Source organism: Pelodiscus sinensis, chromosome 3, assembly GCF_049634645.1.
Source record: "Pelodiscus sinensis isolate JC-2024 chromosome 3, ASM4963464v1, whole genome shotgun sequence".
Lineage (NCBI taxonomy): Eukaryota > Metazoa > Chordata > Testudines > Trionychidae > Pelodiscus > Pelodiscus sinensis.
The window spans coordinates 39000205-39016579 of NC_134713.1; the positions used below are offsets into that span (position 1 = coordinate 39000205).

The following is a 16375-nucleotide window of genomic DNA, read 5'->3' on the forward strand; positions in this document are numbered from 1 at the left end:
TTAGAATATTATGTCTAGTTCTTGGCACCGCATTTCAAGAAATATATGGAAAAATTGGAGAAGCTCCAGAGAAAGCCAAGAAAAATTATTAAGGTTTTTGTTTTATTTTTCAAAATACCCTTTTTTGAAAGAACACTGTGATGTGATTATGCAAATGAAGCATGGGATATTTTTGATGCACTTTTGATCTTTCTAATTTACATCCCTCTTTTGAAAGAGGGATGTAGTTTAGACATTCCCAGTGAGGGGACATGATGGCTGTTTTCAAGTATCTAAAAAGGTGTTACAAGGAGGAGGGAGAAAAACTATTCTTATTAACCTCTGATAAAAAATTACAGCATGAGAGGTTCAGATTGGACAACAGGAAAAACTTCCTAACTGATGAAAGGTGATTAAGCAATGGAAAAAATTGCCTAGAGAGGTTGTGGAGTACCCATCATTGGACATTTTTAAGATCAGGTTAGACAAGCATCTGCTAGGGATAATTTAGATGGTGCTTGATCTTGACATGAGTGCATGGCACTGGTCTTGATAACTTCTGAGTTCCCTGCCAGTTCTAGTATTATATTATTCTATCATCTTTATTATCATAAACTTATTCTCTCTCTTGCATATGTTTTTATAAGCACAATAGCTTTTTAGCTTCCTACACATTAATGTTTTTACTTAGTTTCCATTTTACTAAAAATTGCTGATATATGTTGAAACACTAATATTTCCTCCAAAACATATGGGATTTAGTTAATGCTTAAGTATTACTGCAAAGAGGACAGTGATCTTTAGAATTATACCATACCAAAGCTTGAGTTCAAAAGGGCTGTGTTGATTTTGGCAGTTAGATATATTTTTCAACTTTTTTGTTTTTGGTTATATAGAGTCTTCATTCTGATTCAATTAAACATACTTTATTGACTTGGAACTCAAATTAATTATTTTAATAACAGATTTAACCATTTGAGCTATAAAATGGAAAGAAGAATTTGTTATAATATGAAGGCAGCATGCAAAGGCATTTTAATATAACACACAAAACGTATTAAACTAGTGAAAATGTGTGTATTAGAGCAAACTTTGTTTTCCATCTGTTTTTAGCAAATTTAATACTTTAGAAATGTCATGGCATGATAATCTTGGTGACTGAAGTTCATTATTTTTCCTAGAAATAGTCAGAGCACAAAGAAAATCTTCCTAATACTGCCCTTCCCTTATGACCTGAAACTATTTACCTTAATTTAGAGTCAACTTGTTCTTACAATATTTGGTATTAAAGCACAGAAAAAGAATTAAATAAATAAAAACAAGAACCAAGCATACACAAAATGGAAAACCTCTTGAAGAAACTTTACATATTTGTAACTCTCTGGGTGCATCTAGACTGGCAAGATTTTGCACAAAAGCAACGGTTTTTGCGCAAAAACTTGCCAGCTGTCTACACTGGCTGCTTGAATTTGTGCAAGAGCACTGACTTTGTAATGCACTAAATCAGTGCTTCTTGCGCAAATACTTTCACGCTCCCACTCTGGAAAAAGCCCTCTTGCACAAGAATACTTACACAGGAGGGCCAGTGTAGCCAGGGAAGAACTGTTTTGCGCAAAAAAGCCCCGATGGCTAAAATGGCGATCGGGGCTTTCTTGCACAAAATCGTGTCTAGACTGGCCACGGATGCTTTTGCACAGAAGCACTTTTGGCACAGAAGCATCCATGCCAATCTAGACACGCTTTTGCGGAAATACTTTTAACAGAAAAACTTTTCTGTTAAAGGAATTTCCGCAAAATCATGCCAGTCTAGACGCAGCATCTAAGTATCTGAGGGGGAAAAAAACCCCTGCAAATTTGAAATTTACTTATGATGTCTACTTACACTGAACATGAAAATCAATTTATTATATGAGTAATGAAAGCTAGAGAAAACCTAACGTAGACTCATTTTAAATTATATTCCATATTAGCTCTACCAAAAGTATTTTGTTTACATTCAATCTAAATAATTTAAGTGTTAGTTCAATTACTATATTGTGAAATTACATGCTGCAAAACATCAATGTCCAAATAGCTGGGACAGTATCTAGAATATTTAGATAACTCATTTTAAATCTATACAGTTGGTTGAGTTATAGATCTGGAATTCACTGTACAAACTTAAGCTAATTTTCCCATAATCCTACATTTTTAATAACGGGGATCTGGATATTTGGGGTTTTAGCTGGAATAAAAATATGATCATACAGTGGAACTGCAGAGTTATGGACAGAGGATTGGAAGTTGCCTATAACTCTGAACAAGATATTGCAGACTTCAGATACTGGGTGGAGGGCTGCTGCTGTAGCCATGAGATAAGGCTGAAGTGCTATGGGTGGGAAACTCAGGACTTCTATCCAATGGGCTCTGGGATTTAGATCCAGGAGTGTGAAGTTGTTGTGTGGGTGTGAGGTGAAGCACCATAGCTCCAATCCTAGTTATAGTATTGCAGGGGGCACCATATATCACAGTTTCAGCCCTGCAGCAGCATTCCCAACTTCTTGGGTCACCAGGACTTGGGGGTCCTCTCAGCTCGGCTCCTGGTTTCAGCTAAGGGCAGGGTGCACCTCAGGACTCAGGGGTTTAGCTCTTAGGGGAATGTTATGGCTGAAACCATTGCTCTCATAGCTAAACTCCTGAGTCCTGGTGCCTGAAGCTTGGTACCAAGCGAGGGAGCTGAAGCTTTAAGCCCTAACACTGCCCCTTCCCTGATCTAAAACCCTAAGGCCCTGTGCACTTGAAGATCAGAAGCCCTCAGTCCCCTCCTGGAGCCTGAATATCCCACCCATGGCTGCAGCCCTCCTTCCCCCATAGCTGAAGCCCTGAGATAGGATTCCCAACTGTGACTCAAGCTATTCCAGGAGATTCCCTCCACCCCCAACATTACATCATGTCATTTAAAAAAATGTATTTAAACCTCTAAGATTGCTTTCAGTCATCACTGGGGAATGGATGCCAATTCAGGGAGACTCCACACCAATCCTCGAGAGTTGGCAATCCTACCTGAGCCTCTAAGGCAGCACGCTATTTGAAGGTGGTATATCTTTTTGTTTTGTTTTCCTTATGTTTGATTGATTACTTCAGCGATGTGTGGTGTCCAGCTAATTGGTAAGTTTATAACTCTGCTGTTTGTATCTTTGGGTATGTCTAGACTACACTGTTTTTTCGAAAAAATTTGGCTTTTTTTTTTAAAAAACTACAGCTGTGTCTACACTACCGCTACATTCTTTCGACAGTACATCAGAAGAATGTGGCAGTTTTGTCAACAGCGGTAAACCTCATTTTATGAGGAATAATGCCTTTTTCGACAGTGTTCTGTCAAAAAAAGGCATGTGTGGATACGTTGTTTTTTTTTCCGAAAAAAACAGACCTCCAGGGAAAACCCCAGGTGGACAGTCCATCTGCAGGGAAAACCTCTATTGTTCCTGTCTGTAGCCATGTTTTAAAGGCACAGACACCCTGGGCAGCCATTCTGACAGGAAGCCAGCCACAGAGCAAGCCTGTCAGCACACGGCTCTCCCTGTCTCCCTGCCATGTGGTCATGGCACAAGCACAAGACCCCTGAGGTCCCCAAGGACCTGCTAAGGAGCCATCCCAGCTGCCCTCCAGGGACAAGAAGAGAGCTCCAGCCTGGTCAGGGCCAGAAGTCCTGACCCAGCTTGAACTGTGGGGAGAGGAGGAAGCACTCCGGGCTTTGCACACCTATTTCGAAATAGGAGGGTAATGTAGGCATACCGCAATTGCAAATGAAGCCCGGGATTTGAATTTCCCGGGCTTCATTTGCATAAGTGGGGCGCCGCCATTTTTAAATCCCCGCTCGTTCGAACCCTGTGCCGCGTGGCTACATGGGGTACGAACTACGTAGTTTGAACTAGGCTTCCTAGTTCGAACTACCGTTACTCCTTGTGGAATGAGGAGTAACGGTAGTTTGAACTAGGAAACCTAGTTCGAACTACCTAGTTCATGCCGCGTGTAGCTGCGCGGCACAGGGTTCGAACGAGCAGGGATTTAAAAATGGCGGCGCCCCGCTTATGCAAATGAAGCCCGGGAAATTCAAATCCCGGGCTTCATTTGCAATTGCGGTATGCCTACATTACCCCACTAGTTCGAACTAGCGGGGTAGTGTAGACATACCCCTGGTGCAGAAATGCTGAGATCTACGGCCACATGGCTGAGGGGCTGGCTTAAAAAAGGCTCTACCCCAGGACTTTAGATCAAGTATGGGTTAAGGTGAAGGAGCTCAGGCAGGGCTATGCCAAGGCCTGTGAGTGCAGCTCCACCTCAGGGGCAGCACCTCACCACTGTGCTTATTATCAGGAGCTGGATCCTGGGTGGTGGGGAATCCCTGTCTTCCATGGTTCTCGTGCAGACACCTGTGCAGCATTGCTAGGAGGGAATAGAGGAGACTGAGGAGCAGTTGCCAGAAGAAGAGGAGGAGGACCCCAACTGAACCTAGGTGACCCTAATGGATGAAGGAGGTAACCTAGTAACAGATGATGTGGGGAAAGCTGAAGTACTCAATGCTTTATTTGCCTCTGTATTCACGGACAAGGTCAGTTCCTGGATTTCTGCGCTAAGTGACGCAAGATGGGATGAAGATGGACAGCCCGTAGTGGGTAAAGAACAAGTTAGGAACTATTTAGAAAAGCTAAACGTACACAAATCCATGGGCCCAGATTTAATGCATCCGAGGGTACTGAGGGATTTGGCAAATGTCATTGCGGAGCCTTTGGCTATTATCTTTGAAAAGTCTTGGAGATCGGGAGAAATCCCGGATGATTGGAAAAAGGCAAATGTAGTGCCCATCTTCAAAAAAGGAAAGAAGGATGATCCAGGGAACTATAGGCTGGTCAGTCTTACCTCGGTTCCTGGAAAAATAATGGAAAGGATCCTTAAGGAATCCATATTGAGGCACTTGGATGAGAGGAAGGTGATTAGGAATAGTCAGCATGGATTCACAAAGGGCAAGTCGTGCCTGACCAATCTGATTAGCTTCTATGATGAGGTAACTGGCTCGGTGGACATGGGAAAGTCAGTGGATGTGATATACCTTGACTTTAGCAAGGCTTTTGATACGGTCGCCCACAATATTCTTGCCAGCAAGTTTAAGGGAATGTGGATTGGATAAATGGACGGTAAGGTGCACGGACCCACGGTGGCAGAGTTTTGCAGCCCAGGTGAGACCCTCATTATCCCTAAACTGCCTGCCCTCCCTCCCTCCTTCAGGTTGACATCTCCCCTCACTCCCCAGTTTTAAAAACAGTTTGATAGTTTCACAAGAAAGTTTATTTTTGAATACATTTCACACAGTTTTATTTTTTTACAAACATTTATTTATTTGCACATACATTGTTAATAAACATTAAGTTTTTGATATTTAACCTGGTCTGTTTTGTGTTCACTGTCTGGAGACTGGTGCAGGGATGGGTTGTGGGAGGACAGGTTTTGGGCCAGGGGGCCCAGGCTCACAGGCCCCATTAGGGAAATTCATTGGGCTCCTGATGAGAAGCACTCATGCAAAGCTTCTCGGATGCGGACCCCCATCTGATGGGCTTGGCGAATGGCAGCTGTCCAGGGCTGCGTGAACTGCCTCCCCTCCACTTCAGCCCTTGCCCCCCTACCCTGGGAAGAAGGACTCCCCTTTGCTCTCCACCAGGTTGTGGAAGATGCAACATGCAGCCACCATCTCTGGGATATTGCATTCTCTCATGTCGAGGAGAGTGAGCAGGCACCTAAATCTTCTCTTCAGCTGGCCAAAGACACATTCCACCTGCAGACACGCTCGTGTCAGGTGCATGTTAAAGAGTTCCCTGCTCGGATTCAGATACCCAGTGTATGGCTTCATGAGCCAGGGCATGAGGGGGTATGCTGCATCAGCCACAATGCAGACTGGCATCTCCACATCCCCAACAGCAAAGTTTTGCTGGGGGAAGAAGATTCCAGCCTGCAGCCTTTGGTAAAGGTATGAATTTCGGAAGATCTGAGCACCATGTGCCTGGCCTAACCACCCCACACAAATGTCAGTGAATAGTCCATGGTGGTCAACCAGGGACTGTAGCACCATGGAGAAGTACCCTTTTCTTTTGATATACCAGGCTGTTCAATGGGGCGGTGCACGGATAGAAATGTGAGTACCATCAAGCGCTCCTCCACAGTTTGGGAATCCCAGCCCTGCAAAACCAGCCATGATAGTGTATAGGTCTCCGAAGTGGACAGTCCTGTTTAGCAGCTCCAAGTAGATGGCCCTCACACCTGCAGAAATAGACACATACAAACATACAGAATCAGAAATTAGAGGAGTTGTCCGACTCCTTGGGAGATTCCCCTCCTCTCCCCCCCCCCAAGACTCTAGGACTCCCCCCTGCCCCGGCAGCCATTCCCAGCAGTAGGGCAGAGTGAGGCCAGGAGCCCTCTACCACCTCCCCTCCATTGCCCCCCTGCCCTTTCCTGTTACAGTCTCCCTACCCCTCATGGCCTGCCCCCCTTCCCAGAGGGACTTACCTCAATCAACACAGCACCAACAGTAGATCTCCCCAGGCCAAACTGGTGTCCCAGTGATTGGTAGCTGTCAAAGGTGGCCAGCTTCCACACGGCAATAGCCACCCTCTTCTCCAGGCAGAGCTCAGGTGAGTGTCCTGTTGTTGCAGGATGGGGGCAAGCCAGGTACAGAGCTCCTGGAATGTGGACTTCTGCATCCTGAAGTTTCGGAGACAAGCCTGGTCATCCCACTGCTCCATTACGAGCCGGTCCCACCAGTCTGCACCTGTCTCCAGCCTCCAAAAATGCCTCTCATGGAAGTTCGGTGGCAAGAACAGTGTTGCTGCATCCCAAACGAGAAGCTCCAGGCTGGGTTCAGAATCCAGATATGGCATGAACACCATGAAGGTCTCATGGAGTTGCAGAAGCACTTAAAGCACTACGCTGTGGGGCCATCGCCTGCCCAGGGGCAGCTCTGGCTCCATGGCAAAAAAACAATTCAAACCACAAAAACAGAAGCAGGAAAAAAAATGCTGTGGTGTCCCAGAAAGCAGGGCATTCAAAGCAAGCACTGCGGAAGCTTTGCTGTTCCTCTAGGACATAGGAAAGCCATCTGCATGAGCAGAGGAATGGCAGTTCAGGAGGATCCCTTAAAGCACATGTCTGCAAAGGGCATGCAGCAGGATCCGGAAGTAAAGGCTGCTCCCATGCCTTGGCAGAAGTGCTTCCAGGTGCCCTTTATTGACAGAGCATCCAGGCAATCTGGACGCTCTTTTTCAAAAAAGCGGATTGATTTTTTGATCCACTTTGTGCAATCTAGATGCTCTTTTTTGTAAGAGGCTTTTTTGAAAATATCTTTTGAAAAAGCCTCAGTCGAAAAAGATGTGTAGTCTAGACGTACCCTTAGATAGTCTATTGTAGTATGATCATCTCATGTTACTAACAATCATTTTCATGTCATATGAGAATTCAGGGGATGAGACAATCAATGAATTCTTACATTCAGGGCCAAAATAAGTCAATCTGAGGCTAGGTAAACTACAAACTTCCCTGACTGTATCCAATGGCTCCACCTACCCGCCTTGGAGAGGTGGTGGCAGGAAACTCCTCTATCTCCCCCAAAGAGGCAGTAACTGTAGCATGGAGATGCCTTCCTTCTACCCTGTACTCCTTCACCTCAAGGAGCAGCAAAGCCTCTAACTGATGATGCTTAAGGCCTAATCTGTGGAATGGCTCCAAGACTGGGAAAGTAAGAAGGTGGACTTTATGCCACTTTTAGTCACCTCCGCAGATTTGTGCTGTGCACTCCACCACCACAGGTGAAAATCTAATCTTCTATCTGGATTGTCCACTGAGATTATTGCTTCTATACACTAAAAGGAAATAAGGAGCTCTTTAATTCTAAGGGTATGTCTACACTGCATGGTTATTTCAAAATAAGCTATTCCAGAATAGTTATTCCAAAATAGCTTAGGGTATGTCTACACTAGAAAGTTAGTTCGAACTAACGGACGTTAGTTCGAACTAACTTTCCTATGCGCTACACTAGCGCTCCGTTAGTTCGAACTTAATTCGAACTAACGGAGCGCTTAGTTCGAACTAGGTAAACCTCATTTTACGAGGACTAACGCCTAGTTCGAACTAGCTAGTTCGAACTAAGGGCTGTGTAGCCCTTTAGTTCGAACTAGTGGGAGGCTAAGGCTTCCCAGGTTTCCCTGGTGGCCACTCTGGCCAACACCAGGGAAACTCTATTGCCCCCCTCCCGGCCCCGGAGCCCTTAAAGGGCCACGGGCTGGCTACTCACTTTGTGCCAGTTGCAAGGCTGCCAGCACCCGTGCCTGCACAGCCTGCACCTGCCACAGGATGAGCCAGCCATCCGAGGGCTCCCAGCCCTCCACTGCTCCCCACGACCAGCCTGGCGGCTCCCGGGAGCCTGCCCGGGGGCGCAAAAGGCGGGCGCCCGCCTGGTCAAGTGCGGAGATCGTGGACCTCATCGAGGTTTGGGGGGAAGCCTCAAATGTCCACGATCTCCGCACTAGCCACCGGAACGCGGCCGTCTATGGACGCATGGCTGCCAGCCTGGCCGCCAGGGGCCACCAGCGCAGCCGGGAGCAGGTGCGCTGCAAGATTAAAGACTTGCGGCAGTCCTACTCCCGGGCCTGCCTGCCAGGGGCTGACCCGGAGGCCTGCCCCCACTTCCATGCCCTGGACCGCATCCTGGGGCCTCATGCCGTCCCTGCCCCCCGGGACGTGATTGACCCCGGGGCAGAGGGACCGCTCCTGGACACCGAGGAGGAGGAAGAGGGCTCTGAGAGCCAGGAGCCTGCTGCCAGCCTTCCCAGGACCCGGGACCCCCGAGGCACCCCACAGAGCCACTCGCCTGCATCATCAGAGGCCGGGGAGGCATCCACCTGTGAGTACCCTCGTGTTCCCCTTATGTGTACGGGGGGCTGGGGCGAGAGGGAGCCCCGGGACCGTGCGCCTGGGCCTTGCCCACTACGGAGCAGCAGCTGGGGATCCTGCAGGGGCCCTGGCCTTGCAGAGGGGAGCTGGGTTTCACACACCTGGGCCCCTGGGGTAATTGACCGCTGGTCTTCTTGCACCACAGCTGCAGCACCGGGGACTGCAGGGCGCACCACACCGCCTGCAGCAGCCGCCCGCGCCCGGGCAAGCAGGACAGCCAGGAACCAGGAGGACTACCAGAGGCGGCATCTCCGGTTCCTGGACCGACAGCTCCGTCTCCAGGACCACTGGGTCCAGGAGGACCTCAGGCTGCGCCAGAGGAGTCTGGAGGCCCTGGAGGAGCAGGGCCGTGCCCTGCGAGGCCACCTCCAGAGCCTGCTAGACCGCTTTCCATTTCCTCCTCCCCCTGCTCCCCCTCTTGCTCCCCCTCTTGCTCCCCCTGCTCCCCCTGCTCCTCCTGCTCCTCCTGCTTCCGCTCCTGCTTCCTCCACACCCCCTGTCCTCTCTGCCCCCCCCTCCACAACCATTCCCCACCGACGCCCCCGGACCCGCAGTGTGGCGAGACGGGAGAGGCACCCAGACTCCCACCCCTGAGCTTTCCTTTCCCTTCCTCCCTTCCCTCCCCTCCCCTTCCAGCTCCCTCGTCCCAGGTTTCCCCCTCCCTTCTCCCACCTTCATTCCTCCCTCCCCCACCCCAGTTCTCTGAAATAAACAGACGTTTTTGTTTGAAAAACAGGTGTCTTTATTGTACAGTAGATAGGGAGGGGAAAGGGGAAGGGGGGGGGTAGGGTGGAAGAAGGCCCCGGTGGGGCATGCAGGGAGAGGTTAGTCCTCCTCCTCCTCCACCTGGAAGCTCTCCCGCAGGGCTTCCCGGATCCGGATGGCCCCCCGCTGGGCTTCCCGGACGGCGGCGGTGCGGGGCTGACCGTAGTGTCCAGCCATGCGGTCAGCCTCAGCCATCCAGGCTGGCAAGAAAGCCTCCCCCTTCCGCTCACACAAATTGTGGAGCACACAACATGCCGCCACCACGGGAGGGATGTTGTGCTCGGCCAGGTCCAGACGGGTGAGGAGGCATCGAAAGCGGGCTTTCAGTCGCCCGAAGGCCCCCTCCACCACGATGCGGGCCCTGCTCAGCCTGTTATTGAAGGCCTGGCGGGAGGGATTGAGGTGTCCCGTGTAGGGCTTCATGAGCCAGGGCTGCAGTGGGTAGGCGGCATCCCCCACCAGGCAGACGGGCATGTCCACGTCCCCGACCCTGATGTGGCGGTCGGGGAAGAAGGTCCCGTCCTGCAGCCGCTGGCACACGGAGGAGTTCCGGTACACCCGTGCGTCGTGTGCTTTGCCGGACCAGCCCACATTTATGTCCGTCAACTGTCCCCGGTGGTCACATACGGCCTGCAGGATGACGGAGAAGTACCCCTTGCGGTTCACGTACCGGGACGCCTGGTGTTCCGGGGCACGGATGGGGATGTGCGTCCCGTCGATGGCCCCCCCGCAGTTGGGGAAGCCGAGGGCGCCGAATCCCCGGATGACGGCGTCCGGGTCGGCGAGGCGGACCACCCTGCGGAGCAGCACCCGGTTGATGGCCTTGACCACCTGCGGAGAGAGACACAGCAAAGCGTCAATCAGTGGGGCGCCCGGGTGGCTGGGAGCGTGCGTGCCCTGGCAGTGCCCCGCGCCCCACTCCCGGAAGCAACCCCCCTGGCGGCGTGTAGTACGGCCGGGACAGCCCGACCCCTCCGGTGCGGGGCGCTTTCGCCTCCTCCCGCCCCCCCCTTTGTCCCTGGGGCGGCCCATCCCCTCCTCGCAGCCCCCCTCCCCCCCGGCTCGGTGGCCGACGAGCGCCGTACCTGCATGAGCACTGCTCCGACAGTGGATCTCCCCACGCCGAACTGGTTCCCGACGGATCGGTAGCTGTCCGGCGTGGAGAGCTTCCAGAGGGCGATGGCCACCCGCTTCTGGAGGGGGATGGCGGGCCTCATGCGAGTGTCCCTTCTTTGCAGGGCAGGGGCGAGCCACTCGCAGAGCTCCAGGAAGGTGTCCCTCCTCATCCTAAAGTTCTGGGTCCACTGTCGGTCGTCCCAGCGCTCCAGGACGATGCGGTCCCACCAGTCGCTGCTGGTGTCCAGACGCCAGATGCGGCGGGGCACGCCGGTGCCGGGGCGCCGCCGCGGCTCCTCCACGGCCCCCAGGGCGGCCAGGCGGAGAGGCAGGGGGCTGACGTTCCCCAGGTGGTGCCAGGCAGCCTCGAGCCATTGCTGGCAGGCTTGCAGCAGCAAGTCCAGAACGTGCACCAGAAGGTGCAGGGCGAGCCGTGGCTCCATGTTGCCACCTGCGGCGGCCCCCCCGAAGGGAAGCACCGACACAGACGGGCACAGAGACCGACGCTTTGCTGTCCCTCTGCGAGGCTGGCAAGCAAGCAGGAAAAGCTGAGAACCGGCTGTCCAGGGGGGGTCCCTTTAAGCACGAGCCTCAGATAGCCTCAGACAGCAGCCACACAAAGCAACTGCTGACCTGATGCCCTGCCAGAACCGGTTTCAGCTGCCCTTAAATGCCCCCCTGCGTCCAATCAGTGTGGACGCGCTAGTTCGAACTAGCAAAACGCTAGTTCGAACTAGTTTTTAGTTCTAGATGCGCTAGTTCGAACTAGCTTAGTTCGAATTAACTAATTCGAACTAAGTTAGTTCGAACTAGCGCTGTAGTGTAGACGTACCCTTATTTCAAAATAGCACGTCTACACTACAGGTAAGCCTCAAAATTAGTCTGAGGCAGGCTTCCCTGATGTAGATGCTATCTTGATTTGGAGACGCTGGGAGGAATAATTTAGAATGTCCCTGGTGAGGGGCTATTTCAAAATAGAAGCAGTGGAGCGTCTTTACACGCCTTATTTTGAAAAGCTATTTTGAAATAGGCATTATTCCTCAGAGGATTAGGTTTGCAGATTATGGAATAAGCCATCAGTTATTTCGAAATTATTTCAAAATAATGGAATTGCTATGTAGACATTCACATTGTTATTTTGAAATAACCCTAGTTATTGGTGCTGTATAGATCTACCCTATGTCACCATTTCTTAAACTGACCTTGTGGTAATGAATGATGTTAATGATGTTTGTCATTCTTATACAATTTTAAATTTTTGTAAATGCTGTTCATTTTATATGGCAAATTATTTCTCAGTAGTTTTACCTTAAAAACTACAGGAACTGTACTAGCCTTTTTGCTTAGATATAGAATAGTTGGTCTACAAGCATTTCATTAATTTTCAGTAATGATATTAATAAATGACATCAAAAATCAAGAATGCAGATACTAAAGATATGGAGTTAATCAATTGCCTACAGATCTGATGTAGGTTTTGATATATTCAGTCTTAAAGACACACATTTTTATTTAAGGCTTTATTCTGATCATATTTTACTTAAATTATTGTGGCCTCAGAAGCAATTTGGTAAAGGCTGCATTGAATTTTTCTTTTAAGCATTATTAAAATATCTAAATTTCACAGTTTAATGATGGAGTTCTCTTTTCAGATTTACTACAAATATTGTTTATAAACAACTTATTTTTCCATGACATTTTTGGATAAAATACATATTACCATCTCCATTAAAAATATTTGTTTTGTTTTTAAATGTAGCCCTGACACACTTTTCTGAAGCAATTAGTGGGATCTCAAAATGTGACACATCTGTTCTTATGATAGCTTGGACCCAAACCACTTTTGAAGTATTACAATTAAACAGGAAAAGATATTCTCCCTTTGCCATATCCCTTTTTGTATATACAAGAAAAGCTGAAAAATAGAGTGTGTGCCATGTATTCCAACTCTTCTAAAGTGCATCTCTGGCTCCAGGCCTCCCATTGACAATTCAGTGAGCATCTGGCTCTCCTGAGGAATGGATATAGGCCAGGCATAAGAGACCTCTGATCCCTAAACCTGTTCCCTACCTCTCCCCTGAGTTGCTGCTGAGCCATTCTCTACTTTGTTGGCTAGCTGGCTGGCATTTCTGAATATTGCTAACATGCATCACTGGCTAGCCCTGAAACCTATACTTCTTTGTTCTCTCCTCATCCATTGCCTCCTGCACACAACTCTCGAAAGATAGCTGTCCTGCTCTGAAAAATATGGTCAGCTGGTGGCATTATCACATCAAATATAGTAAGAGTGGAGCATGGACAAGTAAGAAGGAAGGGGGGTTTAGCCAAATCCTTAAAAACATTGTTTTACTTCTTTCTGTCAATGCATGTTTTTAACTCAAATACTTGGTGAAGTTTTAGAAGAAAAACAATTCTTTCTGAAAGTTTTCATATGCTGGCTGAGAAATTTCTCCCGCAAAAATAAGGAAGATAGGTTTGATATTCCTGATTTCTGAAGTTTTATAGAGATCTATTTAGCTACTTATATAGCTATAGATAGTTATGGGGAAGAAAACATAAAAATGTATACCTACTTTAGATTACTAAAAGCAAACTCTTCTTGTTTGCAGATTACCTTTAAGGGAAGCAAAAATGTTTCATTTATTAATGAATGAAAGATTTAGATATTGGCAGAGTCTAGGTATGCCTTACTAAAGTCTAGGTATACCACATCCACTGCTTCTCCCTTATCCAAAAGACTCATTATCCTATCAAAGAAAGCTATCAGATTGGTTTGACATTATTTGTTCTTTACAAATCCATGCTGGCTGTTCCCTATTATCTTGCCACCTTCCAAGTGTTTACAGTTGATTTCCTTAATTACTTGCTCCATTCTGTTCCCTGGCACAGAAGTTAAACTAACTGGTCTATAGTTTCCTGGGTTGTTCTTATTTCCCTTTTTATAGATGGGCACTATATTTGCCCTTTTCCAGTCTTCTGGAATCTCTCCTGTCTCCCATGATTTTCCAAAGATGATAGCTAGAGGCTCATCCTCTATCAGCTCCTTAAGTATTTGTAGCCAGACATGAACCCCATCTTGGTTTCCACTCCTCCTCTCCCCGCCAGAGAGCAAGAGAAAGGCAGTCAGCCTTTGATGCCCTGGGAACGCAGGTGTGCTGCCTGTACCTGATTTTACCATAAACAGAAACCAGACAGTAAATGGGCTAGCTGACGACCCGGGGCCTGCCGCCGCCCTGATGGCTAGTACCAATAATTGACATGCCTGCACTGTCCCAGGAGAGGAATCTTCGCCCATCACATACCAGAGGTGCCCATTGTCTGCATTTTCCCAGATGTGAATTATGCTTTGCACCCTTCGTGGGAAACTTGGTGTTCAAAGCCATTTTTCCTAATTGGCCACTTGAGACCAGGAAGAAGCCTACATGACCCAAGAGGTATAAAGAGGGGTTTAGTAGCCCACCCCATTTGAGCTCCAATTATTTAAACCTGCTGGCAGGTATTGATTGTCTCCCGAGGTCTGTGGGACGCCCAACCTCACCCTACTTCTTCCCAAGGGATTGAGAGAAAGACACTGGTCACACCAAGTCTGGAATGCAGGGGTGAGAATATATACCTGCTAGGTGTCTATTTTGCATGCATTTAATAAGAGCTCAGAGAACCAAAAGGGTTTTATGGTACCTGTAAGTGACTTATTTAGTGTAATTTCTGTCCTGTCCTTTGTAGTGTTATCTGTTACACTGATAGTGTAGCATTTAACAGCTAAGTTTACCCTGTAACAATAAAATAGTAACTGTTTAAGCTTTAACCTGACTCCTTCAGTTGCTGTAACAGAACCAAGCACAATTTAAAAGAACTTCAGCCGATCATAAGGGACAGGTATAGGAAGAGCTTGGGTGTTTGGATCCTGTCACTCCCAGGTGACAGATCCGTTGGAGCATCTCTCAGTCTTCCCTAGACTGCCCGCTGCGAAGGGATCGTGTATCCTAGCAGTAAAAATCTGAGGTGTAATAAGCTCTTCCTATAAACTTGGGCATCTGTCAGTCTGTTGGCTGCCCTCTGCGACGGGACCCCGGTCCTAGCAGTAAGGTCACGGACGTTAAACTCTTCTCAGGGTACCCGTCAGTCTCACCTAGACTGCCCACTGAGACAGGGCCTTGTGTCTCAGCAGTTGAAGACTCGGGTGTAACACACACACATGCACTGCCCTGATCATCGGCTGACAGAATTCTAGGATGCATTTCATCAGGCCCTGGGGACTTGCAGGCATCTAACTTTTCTAGGTGATTTTTAACTTGTTCTTTTTTTATTTTATCTTCTAAACCTACTCCCTTTCCACTAGCATTCACTATGTTAGGCATTCCTTCAGACTTCTCAGTGAAGACCGAAACAAAGAAGTCATTAAGCATCTTTGACATTTCCAAGTTTCCTGTTACTGTTTCTCCCTCCTCACTGTCCAATGGTCCTATCTTGTCCTTAGTCTTCCTCTTGCTTCTAATGTATTTATAAAAAGTCTTCTTGTTTCCCTTTATTCCCGTAGCTAGTTTGAGCTCATTCTGTGCCTTTGTCTTTCTAATCTTGCCTCTGAATTCCTGTGTTGTTTGCCTATATCCATCCTTTGTAATTTGTCCTACTTTCCATTTTTTATATGACTCCTTTTTTATTTTTAGATCATGCAAGATCTCGTGGTTAAGCCAAGACGGTCTTATGCCATATTTTCTATCTTTTTGACACAGCGGAATAGCTTGCTTTTGGGCCCTTAATAATGTCCCTTTGAAAAACTGCCAACTCTCCTCAATGTTTACATGATGTAGCTATTTATATAGGGCAACATTTTTCAAACCTTGGTCCCTAAAATTTGACTCCTACACTAAAATTACCCTGACTTTCAGGGATGTTGAGCTCTTACATATGTAAAGATCTATAGACGATCCCTAAAACACATCTTTACAGTTATTTGTGGGATTCACAGAAATAATTTTGCATTGTGGTATTGCTTACAGGTCCCAGTCAGGGATCATGTCTTTATTATACCAGACAAAGTACTTATATATCACACACATACTGAAAAGATTATCCCTGTCTCAAAGAGTTTATAATCCAAGGGCCAGATTCTGACACCTTATTCTTGCTGCTTAACACTTTACCCCACTATGAGGAGAAAACAAATTCAGCACTATCATAGGTTTCAGAATCTATTCCTAAGTATGGGGAAACATCATTTGACCTTATGGAAATATATCAATGGTAATTTATTTGTTCATATTTTTCCTATTTTTAATATTTAAATAAATATCTATCAGAGAAATCTCAGACTTACTCTCATAGTGAATTAGGAAGCCAATGCTAGAACGACTATTATCTGTAGTGAAGAGCAGATACATATAATTGCCAGTACTAATAAGGAACTGTGGCGCTTGTGTACCATGGTATTCTCCAATTAATGGTGATGAGTTCGCTGGCCCATCTCTAACTTCCAATGTATCATAATTAACTTCAGTCTGAAATCTGAAAAGAAACATATCATATCAGCATGTAA

The 16375-nt window shown here is 47.5% G+C and overlaps 1 protein-coding gene across 2 annotated transcripts in view; it reads right to left on the bottom strand.

Annotated features, from left to right (window-relative positions):
* Positions 1–16375, bottom strand: part of CSMD1 (CUB and Sushi multiple domains 1) — a 1865804-nt gene that overhangs the window by 417122 nt on the left and 1432307 nt on the right. For both annotated transcript variants that reach the window (XM_075923597.1, XM_006137767.4), the window contains exon 17: positions 16157–16344. In XM_075923597.1, the coding sequence (XP_075779712.1) occupies positions 16157–16344 (188 nt within the window). The remainder of the gene's footprint in view (positions 1–16156; positions 16345–16375) is intronic.